Raw genomic sequence first — 14,116 nt, forward strand, 5'->3', positions numbered from 1 at the left:
TATCCGTGCACGGTTTACAGCTCCCCTCTTCGTACCTCAATACTCAGCGCTGGAGATGTTCATTTGTAGAGATCCAGATGCATCATCCTGCGTCTCAGGCTGATTCCGTGGTTATTTAGGCTGGTCTGGTACCTATTCAGCTCGACTCAGGGGACCGGCTGAAAAAGGGGGGCCCTACACCGTGATTCCGGAGTTCCGGGAGATGCCTGGTGGCGCGCGTTCACCAAGGGGTCCCCTACTCCTCCGCCATCTTAACTCCTCCTCTAAATCAAGCCTTAAAGATGACACGTATTGACTTGAAGAGGTTGGCTTCTCTGTGGATGGAAGGTGTTGAAAGGCACGCAGAGAAATTCACCTCTGAGGAACACACATATCCGCAAATCCTGGGTCTTCATAGCTCCTTGGTCTCCCGGGGCCACCATTACCTTTAATACCAAAGTGATACTCCCCAAATCTAGAACCAGAAAGGGAAGCAGAGAATACCTTGAGCTCTCTCCTGTACAGTTAACAATTTTGCTCACTCACAGTTTGGCGCCCTCCACCCCTAATTTTAAAAAAGTTTATTTATTTATTTAGAGAGCATGAGCAGTGGGAGGGGCAGAGGGAAAGGGAGAGAGAAAATCTGAAGCAGACCTGATGCTAAGTGTGGAGCCTGACAGGGAATGGTTCTCACGACCCTGAGATCATGACCTTAGCTGAAATCAAGCATCTGATGCTTAACTGAGGGAGTAGCCCAGGTGTCCTGTCTCTCTCTCTCTCTCTTTATTTTATTGTGGTAAAATACTCTTAATATATAATTTGCTATTTTAACCATTTTGAAATGTACAGTTTGGTGGCATTAAATATATTTACATTATTATCCCAACATCACCACCAACCATCTCCAAAACATTTTCATCTTCCCATTCTAAAAATCCATATTCTTTAAATATGACTGCTCATTTCTTCCTTCCCAAGCTTCTGGAAAACACTGTTTGCTTTTTGGTTCTCTGAGTTGGAGTATTTGAAATATTTCATATCGGTGGAATTATGCAGTGTTTCTACTTCTGTCATGGCTTATTTGACTTAGAGTAATGCCCTCAGGTTTCATTCATGTTGTCAGAAAGGACAGGATATCCCTCCTTTTTAAGGCTGAAAAGTATTCCATGTCTATATATATATTACATTCTTGTTTTAAAGATATGCATCTGCTGATGGACGTTGAGGCTGTTTCCCCATCTTAGCTACTGGGAATAATGTGGAAATAAGCATAGGAGGGCCAAGAATTCCTTGAGATCCTGATTTCAGTAGTGTTGAATAAATACCCAGATGTGGGATTGTTGGATCACACAGTATTTTATTTTTAATTTTTTGAAGAACCTCCATCCTGTTTTCCATAGTGACTGTATGAATTTACATTCTTACCCTCAGTGAACAAGGGATCCGTTTTTGCACATCCTTACTAATACTTGTCATCTCTTGTCTTTTTGATACTGGCCATTTTAACAGATGTGAAATGATATCTCATTGTGGTTTTGATTTGTATTTCCCTGATGATTAGTAACGTGGAACAACTTTTCATTTATTGTTGGCCGTTTGTTTATTTTCTTTGAGGGAACGTCTATTCCCGTCTTTTGCCTAATTTTAAATTGGGCTATCTTTGCCATTTTATTTTTTTTTATGGAGGATCAATTTTGTTTTTATTTATTTATTTTTAAATAATTTTTATTTTGTTATATTAGTCTCCATACAGTACATCCCCAGGTCTTGATGCAATGTTCCATGATTCATTGTTTGCATATAACGCACAGTGCACCATGCAATATGTGCCCTCCTTAACACCCATCACTGGCCTATCTTTGCTATTGAGTTGTATGAGTTCTTTCTGTGTTTCGGATACTAACCCCGTATTACACATATGGTTTGCAAATATTATTATTCCCATGCTATAGGTTGTCTTTTTACTCTGCTAATTGTTCCTTAGTTGTACAGAAGATTTTTAGTCTGATGTATTCCCATTTGTCTATTTTTGCTTTTGTTGTCTGTTCTTTTGGTGTCATGTTCAAGAAATCATAGCCCATTCCAATCTGACAAAGATTTTCTGCTATCTTTTCTTCTCAGAGTTTTACTGTTTCAGGGCTTCCATTTTAAGTTCATTTTGAGTAGATTTTTTTATGAAGGTGTAAGATAAGGGTTCAGTTGATTCTTTTGCATGTGGGTATCCAGTTTTCCCAGCACCATTAGCACCATGTATTATTTTTGTGTATTTTTGGCACCTTTGTCAAAGATCAGTGGACTACTTGTATATTCATGGGATATTTGTGGGTTTCCTGATCTCTTGCATTGGTCTCTATGTCTGTCTTTATGCCAGGATTATACTGTTTAAAGTATAATAACTTTGTCATATAGTTTGAAATCAGGAGTGTGAGGTATCCAGTTTTGTTCTTCTTTGTTCTTTCTCTGGCTATTTGGGGTCTATTGTGGTTCCATATGAATTTTAGGATCGTTTTTTCCATGTCTGTGAAAAATTCCATCAGGATTATAATGGGGATTGCAGTGACTCTATATCTTGCTGGGTAGTATGGTCTTTTGTTGACACTGAGTCTTACATTCCACAAACACAGAATGTCTTTCCATTTATTTGCCATTTTTTGTTTTTATTTTCTTTCATAAAAGTTTTGTAGTTTTCAGTTTACAAATCTTTAACCTTTTGAGTTAAGTTTATTCTTCAGTATTTTATTGTTTTTGATACTATTATAGATGTAATTGTTTTCTTAATTTTCTGTTTGGATAACTCATTCTTAGTTTTAAGAAATGCAACTGATTTTAGCATGTTTATTTCATATCCTTTGATTTCACTGAGTTTATTGATTAGTTCTAATATATTTTGAGTGTGCCTGTGTGTGTGTGTGTGTGTGTGTGTGTGTGTATGGAATATTTAGGGTTTCTTACATAGAAGGTCAAGTCACCTGAGTAGAAAGAAGTTTACTTCTTCCTTGCAATTTGGATGCCTTATTTCTTTTTCTTGCCCAGTTGCTCTGGGTAAGACTTTCAATACCATGTTGAATAGAAATCATGAGAGGGGATCTTTTTTTGTTGTTGTTCCTAGCATTAGAGGAAAGTCTTTTAGTTATTCACTTGTTGATTAAAGAAGTTGTTCACTTGTTAAGTATGATGTTTCCTGTGGGGTTGTCATATATGACCTTTATTATATTGAGATAATTTCTTTTTATTCTTGGTTTGTTGAGAGTTCAATAATGAAAGGGGTTTAATTTTGTCAGATGCTTTTTCCACATGATCATATGATTTTCATCCTTCATTCCATTAATGTGGTGTATCCTATTGATTGATTGTTGCATGTTAAATCATCGTTGCATTCCAGGGTTAAATCCTGCTTGGTTATAGTATATGATCCTTTTAATGTGGTTTTGAATTCAGTTTACTAGTAGTTTGTTTAATATTTTTACCTTTATGTAAATCAGGGGTATTGGCCTGCATATTTCTTTTATGGTGGTATCTTTGGCTTTGGTAAGAGAACAATTCTGGCCTTATAAAACAAGTTTAGAGCTGTTTTTTTCCTTTTTACATTTTTAGAAGTGTTTGAGAAGGATTGGCATTTATTCTTCTTTAAATGTTGTTTGTAGATTTCACCAGTGAAGCCCTGGGTCTTGGGCTTTTCTTTCTTGGGACGTTTCTTTTCTTTTCTTTTCTTTTTTTTTTTTTTAAGATTTTATTTATTTATGTGACAGAGAGACAGCCAGAGAGAGAGGGAACACAAGCAGGGGGAGTGAGAGAGGAAGAAGCAGGCTCCCAGCGGAGGAGCCCGATGTGGGACTCGATCTTGCAACGCCGGGATCACACCCTGAGCCGAAGGCAGAAGCTTAACGACTGCGCTACCCAGGCGCCCCACACTTGGGACGTTTCTGATTATGGATTTAATTTCTTTGTTCATTATTGTCTGTTTAGATTATCTATTTCTTCTTGGTTCAGATTTGGTATATATTATGATCCTAGGAATTTATGTACTTCTCTAGGTTTTCCAAATTATAAATGTATAATTATTTGTAGTAGTCTCTTATAATCATTTTATTTCCGTGGCATGAATTTTAATGTCGGCTCTTTCATTTCTGATTGTATTTATTTTAATTTTTTTTTTAAGAGAGAGAGAGAGGTTAGGAGTGGTGGCAGGGTGGAGCAGAGGGAGAGGGGGAAAGGGAGAAAATCTTACACAGGCTCCATGCCCAGTGTGGAGCCAGACATGGGGCTCAATCTCATCACACTGAGATCATGACCTGAGCTGAACCTGAGTCAGACACTTATCGAATGAGCCATCCAGTTGCCTCCATTTGAATTTTTTCTCAGTGTAGTTAGTTTGTCAATTTTGTTTTACTTAAAAAAAAAAACTACTCAGTTGCATTGATCATTTTCTATTGTTTTTCTACTTTCCATTTATTTCTAGTATAATCTTAAGTATTCCTTCCTCTGCTAACTTGGGCTTAGTTCTTCTTTTTCTCATTTCTTGAGGGATTCTGTTAGGTTATTTATTTGAGATCTTCTTTTTAAATGTAGGTGTTCATTGTTATAAATTTCCCTCTTTGCATTCCTTTTGCTGTATGCGCCAGGGTTTGGTGTACAGTTTTAAATTTTTGTTGGTTTTGAAATATTTCTAAGTCCCCTTTTGATTTCTTCTTTGACCCATAGGTTGTACAATAACGTGTTGTTTAATTTCCACATATTTGTGAATTTTCCAGTTTTTCTTCTGCTATTGCTTTCTAGTTTCACTTCATTGTGTTTAGAAAAAATACCTTGTATGATTTTTATCTTCCTAAGTTTTTCAAGACTTTTTTGTGACCTAACATATGATCTGTCCTGCCAAATCTTCCACATGCACGTGGGAAGAATGTATATTCCCCTTTTATTGGATGGAATATTTAGTATATGTCTGTTAGGTCCGTTTGGTTAACAGTGTTGTTCACATCCATTGTGTTCTTCCTGATTTTCTGTCTATATGTTCTATGCATCACTGACAGTGGAGTATTGAAGTCTCTTACTATTATTGTGTTGTTGTCTATTTCTGCCTTTAGATCTGTTAATATTTGCTTGATATATTCAGATATTCTCATGTTGGGTGCATAAGTATTTATGAGTGTTATATCTTCCTGGGAAACTGACCCTTTTATCATTATATAAAGTCCTTATTTGTGACAGTTTGTGTTTTAGAGTCTATTTCGTGTGACATAAGTATAGTCCCTGCCAGACTTCAGTTGCTATTCACATGGAATATCTTTTTCATCACTTCATTTTGAGACAGTGTGTCCTCTTAAAGCTTAAGTGAGTCTTTGCAGACAACATAGAGTGGGATTTAAAGAAATCCGTGTACTCACTGTATGTCTTTTGACTGGGGAGTTTAACCCATTTACATACAAAAATAATTATTTATGGGCAAAGACTTAGTCTTGCCATTTTGTTTTCTGTGTGTCTTGTAGTTCTTCTGTTCCCCTTTTACTTTCTTACTGTCTTCCTTTTTACTTTGTTGATTTTTTTGGTATTGATATGCTTTCAGGATTTTCTCTCTTTCTTTTGGAGAACTTTTGTCCTGGGTCAAATCTGAATCTCCTTTTCTTTGAGTTCTTCCTCTTGGAATGGCATTCTTCTTCCTATTGCATTGCCTTGCAATTGGTCTGAAGGTTGTCTTCCAAATTTGAATGTGTAGTCTTCTGTCTGCTTACTCAATTAATAGTAACTCTCTCTTTTGTGCTAGATACTTTTGTTCCTATTAGCTAAGGCAGATATCCATATAATAACAGCTGCAAAATGCAAAATCCTGCAGATTTACTTAAAGCTTTAGAATTCACTTTTTGGACAGTTTTGTCATGTGTATTTTCCAAGGGTATTTTGCATTTAAAACTCAGATTAAGGAAGACTGGGAGAAACTGTCTGGATGTATTTAGAAAGCTCGTTCTTTAAAGGTGAGGAAGCAAAAGCATCCTAATTTGTTGGACAGAGTATGTTCTTTACAGCCAGATAGTCTGTTTCTTCATTGTGTTCTCACTGCTTAGCAGCCATGGAAGGATGTGTACAGACTTTAGTCTTACTGTGTCTAAACTTTCTCCCATACAAAAATAGGAAACATAACAAATAGTGTAGGGGTATTGATAATATCATTATTCCATAGAGCAAAGTTTTATCTCAAAGGTAAAACATATCTTTCTTCACACTCCAAATTCTTTTTTTTTTTTTAAAGATTTTATTTATTTATTTGACAGAGATAGAGACAGCCAGCGAGAGAGGGAACACAAGCAGGGGGAGTGGGAGAGGAAGAAGCAGGCTCATAGCGGAGGAGCCTGATGTGGGCCTCGATCCCAGAACGCCGGGATCACGCCCTGAGCCGAAGGCAGACGCTTAAACGCTGTGCCACCTAGGTGCCCCCACACTCCAAATTCTTGAAAAAAGAGTAAAGATGAGCAAACCCACAGATCATTATTCTTATCCTTGAAATATTTGATTGTTATAATATCAAGAAAGAACACAAATGAGGAGAAAATAAAGTATTGAAGACGTTAGTGAAACAACCATTTATATTCAGAAGAAATGTTGAATGCAGAAACCCATGTATCAGTCAATAGAAAAATACTATCGTTGATAAATGCATCCAAAAGCTTTTTAATATTTCAAAATTACAAGTAACTGAGCACAAATATAACTGATGATGGGATGCACTTAGAAGGAACCAAGTATGGTCAGATTACAAAAGAAGATTATTTTAAAGGAATATTTAAAGAATGAAAGAACCCAATACACATATGAACAAGTGGCTGCCTTGCCTTTGAGCCCCGCATTAGATCCTTCTGAGGAGTTACCCTCACAGCTGAATGGGTCCTTCCCTCTGATCAGTTTTTGGAGCATGTCTAACAAGCAGTTTGATGTATTGATGGTGGCTCCAGTGTGAAGAGCCATCAGTCTGTATGGAAAGTAGCTGCATAGAGGCTGATTAAATAAAGAGAAAATATAAATGCACTCCATGTTGTTGAGTTAAGAGTGGTGTTACTTGTGGTACCAGAACTGGATGGTAACTATAGTGATACAGCATGGCTTTTCTGAGGCTTGTAGTCAATGGACTGCCAATGCAGTCTGCCTCAGGGGTCTTGGATGACCGGAAGATGAGGGAAACCCAGGGTTATATCAAATGAAGGGTCTGAATAAAAATTAATTCAACAGGAAGAAGGAATTGCTGCTAGAAAGGGAGCCAGTCACTCAATAATAATGCAACTGTTATTTGGTTTAATACTGGTGTAACTGGTAAGATTAATTTGGTTTCAACAAAATCTATAATACTGATATTGACGATCACATGTATTAGGAAGTTGAATTAACATCTCCCATGATGTTCATCCAATGAAATCTGATTGGTAGAGGAGGAACTAAAATGAGTTAACAATTAATAATTGTTACCTTAAGTCAACATATTGCTACTTTTCATAAAATGTGAATTTCAGTAGTGGGGGGAGACAAAATAGTTCTCTAACTTTTCCATGCTTTTTAACAAGTTTGTGATGAAATATTTGGTTAACTGAAATGCTTCTTTAAACAACGTCCTTTTTTTTTTTTCTTATATAATTTGTTAGCACTTTGGAAGTTGTCTCCTTTTTCCTGTTCTATAAATGGTACAAATATGCAGGAGAAGGAATAATTATGAGTGATTTAGTCTTCACCAAGAGTCAGAGGGTGGACTGTGTATGAAAGAGTTATTTACTACACAACAGGAAAGTTTCTTCTTATCTATGGTTATGCCTGGCTTTGACCCTTGAGTAGGATAAGACTGTAGGGGTTTTTAATGTATTTTTCAACGTCCTCAAATACTCAAGAATTGTTTTGTTTGTTTTGTTTTGTTTGACTGATGGCATTTATTTGGCGTAGCTGGCTTAACCAGAGGGACATAATCACCTCATTGCAAACTTCTGCCTTGAGGTTTCCTGAAGCCAAGACTTACCTCATGCTGGTCTTAGTTGTTCAGCTGCAGCTGAAGCTTGATTGTATGTGGGGGAATGTTTGGATACCTCTTGGACCTACAGTCTTGCCTGTACTCTGTTTCTTGTATCGCGGTATCATTGGTCTTTAAATAATGCATTTTGTGACTATGCATTGTGGGTTCTTGTGAGTCCTTTCAAATATGAAAACTTGTGAAATCTTTACAGTTGATGTCTCCACTAGAAGCATTTTTAGGGTTAGTAGGATAAGAGGAGATGAACAATGATGGCATTCCACATTTTCATGTCTTCACCATTTCACAACATTTTTCTTGTGTTGCCTGACCCAGTGAGCATCGTTATGTGTTTAAACTTACGTGTACTGAGGGAAACTGATAAAGATGCCCAAGACACAATATCTTTGTAATTAAATTTTAAGATATATATTCCTAAGATACTTTAGGGTGAATCATAACTTCCTCTCATGTAACCAATTTAGGGAAACTACAAATGTAGCCCAGTTACCAAGTAGGAAGGTCACTCCTTGAATCTTTTCCTATCAGAGTTTAGGATATCTGCCTGGGTGTGTGCCCAAAGATGTGTTAACACAGCTTCTGTTATAGTCAGCCCTGTGGAGAAATAGTATGGTGATTTAGGAAATCTGATGATCGAGAGAGGTTTTGGGACAAAGGTAGTAATGAATAGAAACAGGTAGAAGTACTTTTAAGTGGACCATGTTTCAAGAGCAGAATGAACTCATGCTATTTTCCAGGGACCACTTTGGAACAAAAGATAGTACTCTTACCATCTCTCATATGTCACTGATGAAAGACTAAGTCTAGAAAAATCCTGTGACTTCTTCTCTCCATAGTAGGGGACTTGTCCTCCTGCTGATTTTCAGGCTCTACCTGAGAACTCTCAACTGGGTAATTTGGAGAAAAGAAGTGAGATTACGTATTGATGACTCCACTTATGGCTAGATGACTACAGGTATAGTTTGGCTTGGGTTTTTGTGGCTATATTACCATGTGGTCATTTTTCAGATGACCTGAGAAACACTACAAATGAATCCTATAGGAAATAGAATGTGAATAAGGACATTCTGTGTGGCCACAAATGGATATGATAATTTGCTAATCTGACTGATATGATTGGAGGTGGATTCTTGCTGACTTCCAGAGGGGTCAGAGCTTGATTTGCTCCTTTGAATATACCAACTGTGGAAGTGGTATGAATGTGTTCAAGGAAAGCAAATGTTGAGGGAGGTGAACTTGGGTTTGCTTTAATGGCCCAGTATTTCTGAATTTTCTCCTCTGGTGGTATGTACAGGACATTTTTTTTCTTTTTTCTTTTTCTTTTTTTATTAAAACAGTTTAGTTAGTTTTTTTATTGCTTTTTTTGTAAAGGACATTTTAAAGAGAGGTATGTTCCACTGTTTGAGACTTAAATTAATGAAAGAAATAAGGACCAAAGTTACTGCCTCTAAAGCATAAAGAAGGAGTGTGTAGGTAGGATTATGTTCACAGAATATGCTTGGGAAACATTGGCTGTGTCAACATCAGCATCATGAGCTTCATCATCTTTTTTTAAATATTATCATATTTCACCCCATCTTCTTGGGAACTACAGCTAGATCTTTAAAAGATAAGTTTGATATTTTAAACATACTATTGCTTGCATATATTTAGAAGATGGTCACTCAGGAAATTATGGCAAAACATCTGTTTTTTAGAATTTATTATTGAAGTGTACATGACATACAGTGTTACGTTAGTTTCAGATGTACAACATAGTGATATGACAGTTCTATGTATTATTCAGTGCTCACCAAGATAAGTGTAGTCAGCCATCTGTCACCATACAACAGTGTTACAGCATTATTGATAATATTCCTTATGTTGTACTTTTCATCCCCTTGGCTTACTTATTTTATAATGAAGTTTGAATCTTTTAATCCCCTTTACCCCCTAACCTTTCCGCACACAAGCACTTCTGGCAAGCACCACTTTGTTCTCTTATTTAAGAGTCTGTTGGTTTGTTTGTTATGGCAACATATTTACCTTTAAAAGGCCTTCATAGAGAGTGAGATCTAACCTGATATAAAGTCCTGAGAACATGAGAAATGCCAGCATCACATGATATTCGAATCCCTGGTTGTGAAATCACCTTCTGAAGACAAGTTTCTGAGCTCTTCCTCAGGAATCCCAAGCTCTGTACAGAAATTGGTCTGTGGTCTCTGGCACTGGGCTCTCCCTTCTCCTCCTTGGAGAGCACCAGATGGGGATCCATCACTAGTGGGAACTTTTGAAATTAGTTCTGCTCAGACATCTCACAGTTGCTCCAATGAGCTCCCCCATTTGTTACTGCAGAGATGTTTAAGTGCATTTGTATCCCAGACTGGGGAGTTGGTGGTGGGCTAGCTTTTAGTGCCCAGAGATCTGTTCACAGGTCGCATTAGTTTCCTTGCTGAGATAGTAACTCACCACTACGCTGTCCCTACTTATACGTAGTTGGCTTTTTTTTTTATGACTTATTTTGACATGAAGTGAGGCTGGCACAGATGTTTGGTTCTCCTGTGATCATGGTTAGTAGCAGTGTTCTTGGGCTCCTGTTGTCCATGGCATACTTTTTGTGCTGGTGACATCACTGAAGGTTGAAACCATGTGTGAGCAATTTCACTAATTTTTAGCTGATTCATTTTTTCAATCTAAATCATTTAATTCTTACAACTTAAGATTGTATGTAATGCTATTTCCATTTTATAGATTAAAAAATCAGTAGAGAGATGAAGCAAAATGTTCATATTGAGAAGGCCAATTAATGCAGGTATAAGATAAGAAATCAAGCCTATTTGATCCAAAGCAATTAATCTCTGACTCAGAGCATGTATTTCTGAATCTCTCCTAGAATTTCATTATGCAAATGTTATGAAATTTTTTCTATAATCCATATCCATGGTCATTGTTCAGTTTCGTGACACAGGCTTGCTATTACATCACTGGTCATTTCCTGCCCCAGCTGTTCAGAGTCTTCCTTTGTCCACGTCTAAAACATGAGTTTAACATACAGATATTTTCTACCTTAACTCTAGAGACTTGGTCACTTATATTTCTTTTGCATCAGCCAATTCTGCCTCCAGTTCTTTATGTAGACAATTGTATACTACAGGGAATGGTGGTGATGTAATTTTTAAAAAGTACCTTTGTGTGGAAATGTTCTCTTCTTGGAATTGTGACAAGTAAAGAGTTTTTCATTGCTGTGGTGTGGGAACATCTATTAACCTCTTAAATATAGGAAGATAATAAAAAGTATATTTGGATGAAAGTCCTTCCTGAAGACTCTCCAGTGTTCCATCCTTTTTTGCTTCTATACTTACTTATCCTCTCTTAATTTATTTTTTAAAAAATATTTTCATGTATTTATATGAGATGGAGAGAGAGCACAAGCAGTGGGATGGGCAGAGGGAGAAACAGATTCCTCGCTGTGTGGGACCCCTGACATGGGAGTAGATCCCAGGACCCTGAGATCATAACCTGAGCCTAAGTCAGACACTTAACCAACTGAGCCACCCAGGTGCCCCTTCTCTCTTAAATTAAAACTACATTCTAGCTGTAGCACTGGGTATAAAGAGTTTTGAAATATTGCTGCTGAACTCTTTCATACACACAATCAGGGCAACATCATGACTTTTGTGGCCTCTTGCTCCTTTGTCTTTACGAGTCCTTCTCCATGGAATATAATAATGATTATATTTTACGAATGATTTGTTATAACGATGAGTATACTGCAAGTTGGGCTCTAAAATTATTCTGGGCTCTAGGCACCATGCCTACTGTACCTTAGGGGTACGTTGACCCTGCCCACAACATATGTGGTCCTGAAGAAAACTGATCCAGACAGGATAATTGACTGTACCAAGTTTAATGAATTCAGAAGGGGAATAAATCTATATTATCACTAGATATTTTTATTATAAATACTCTAATCCCAAGATTCATTTAGCACCAGTTTTCATTATTTTCCCCCAGAGTTTCTTCATGACAGTTTTCACTTCTTCATTTCTGATGGTGTAGATTAAAGGGTTCAACATGGGAGTTACTGTGGTGTAAAACACAGCCACAGCTTTGTCAGCATGGAAGGAGGACATGGGTCTCAGGTACAGGAATGAGCAAGGTACAAAGAATAAGATGACAACAGTGACATGAGAAGCACAGGTAGACAGTGCTTTGCGACACCCTTCAGAGCTATGGGTCCTCAGAGAGCACAGGATGACAACATAAGAAGCAACCAGCATAGAGAAAATGAGCAGACATAGTGACCCACTGTTGGCAGCTATCAGGGGCCCCAAAGTGTGAGTATCTGTACAGGCTAGTTCCAGGAGAGGTATTAAATCACACAAAAAATGGTCAATGACATTGGGACCACAGAATGGCAACTGGACCAAGAACAAAACCTGGATCCCTCCATGAAGAAAGCCTAAAATCCCAGCCGTTCCCAGCAAGAAAGCACAGACAGTTGGGCTCATGATGGTCATGTAATGCAGAGGCTTACAGATGGCTACATAGCGGTCATAGGCCATGACAGCCAATAGGATGATCTCAGCTCCAGCAAAGAAATGTTCAGCAAAGAGCTGAGTCATGCAGCCATTGAAGGATATGGTGTTCTTGTCAGAGATCAAGTCAAAGATCATTTTGGGTGCTATGGAAGAAGAGTAGAAAACATCTATAATCGACAGGTAGGACAGAAAAAAGTACATGGGAGAACCCAGGGCTGGGCTGATGAAGATGGTGACCGAGATGAGCAGGTTACCGGCCAGTGTGATCAAGTAGGTGATTAAAAACAGAGCAGATAAGAATTTCTGCAGCTGTGGGTTCTGGGTCAGGCCCAGCAGAATGAATTCTGTGACGTTGCTCATCCTTTCCCTGGAGTCAGCTTGGGTTATAAGCACATGTTCCATCTGGAAAGATCACAGAATTTCTGAGTAGTATTTTTAATTCAACACTAAAATTTCCATCTCTCTTTAGTCCTGGCCTCTGGGATTGATGGAAACATACCTTCAACTCACCTCTAATATTTTGGAAATATTTTTAAAAAGGAATATAAAGAAGTTAAATTATCTTATTCATATAATTTGAATAGTGACAGTTATGTCTCAAACACCAGAATAAAAACAACATTTTATTATGACTGTTGCCTTATGATTGACATCCAAACCCTGGCTCTAAAACCTTATAGATTTCTTTCTTTCACTGCGTTTGGGACAAATTTCATCAATAACAATAATTTTGTAGTATATTTGCCCATTGGCCTGAATATTTATACTATAGGAACATAATATTCTTTAAAAAGTCAACTGTATATCAGATAGTTAAGTGCCATCCTTACTATTTCTATACAAGAAGTGTTCTTTGAGCTGGGATTCCTTTTTGTCAGATGAATGCACATACACACTGAGACACAGAGGTGTAGATGGAATGTTTCCCCTTCAGAATACCAAGGAATAATCTATATAACATCTTCGAACTGCATTCACTTCCAACCCTGGATGTTGTACCTGGCTCAACATGACTATTACATACTCCCTCTTACATCTTTGAATTCAGATATGGAAGTGGTACAAAGTTCCCTGAAAAGTCCTCAGTATTTCTCAAATGAATTTTCTGTGCAGTTGGTCTATCATCACTTAAAGAATAATGCTCTGGAATAGATTTATATTCATTGTCAAAATTTTCAAAAGGAATGAAATGCGTCACGAAGTTTCCTTGAATTTCCTATTGTTGAGAAAGAAATTTATCTAAGATAATACAGAGGTTTCTTTGATGTTACGTTTAATAATTGAAGATGAATGTGAAGTTTTCAGTCCTTATTGGTGGAAAATTGAATATATACTAGAATATGTTCTTTTTTTGAATGATCCGTACATGGATTTTCAATAGTGAGCACATGTTACACATGATCATAGGATATTTTATTCCATCTCCCCCTCTCTTTCTCCTTTCCCAATCCCTACCAAAAAACAGAACTACATATTTTTCCTCAAAACTTGCTGGACACAGAAGTCAGCATCATGACCTTTCAGCTTCCATAAAGGTGAGGAAAGATATTTTGTTTTCCAGAAGGCTCAGTGTCTTTATTCCTTTCTTCTCTATCCATGGCTGCTCTAGGTGGCA

The 14,116-nt window shown here is 37.3% G+C and overlaps 1 protein-coding gene across 1 annotated transcript; it reads right to left on the reverse strand.

Moving 5' to 3' along the window:
* Positions 1-11,940: 11,940 nt before the first annotated feature.
* Positions 11,941-12,864, reverse strand: LOC103672376 (olfactory receptor 4C45-like). The gene has a single exon (XM_008701079.2). The coding sequence runs from the start codon at positions 12,859-12,861 to the stop codon at positions 11,941-11,943; it is 921 nt and encodes a 306-aa protein (XP_008699301.1). The 5' UTR covers positions 12,862-12,864.
* Between the last annotated feature and the right edge of the window lie 1,252 nt (positions 12,865-14,116).

The sequence above is a fragment of the Ursus maritimus genome, unplaced genomic scaffold (assembly GCF_017311325.1).
Source record: "Ursus maritimus isolate PB19 unplaced genomic scaffold, ASM1731132v1 scaffold_23, whole genome shotgun sequence".
Lineage (NCBI taxonomy): Eukaryota > Metazoa > Chordata > Mammalia > Carnivora > Ursidae > Ursus > Ursus maritimus.

What these genes read in the sequence shown, in the direction of transcription:
- LOC103672376 (XM_008701079.2), bottom strand. Translation starts at nt 12,861, where the DNA reads ATGAGCAACGTCACAGAATTCATTCTGCTGGGCCTGACCCAGAACCCA.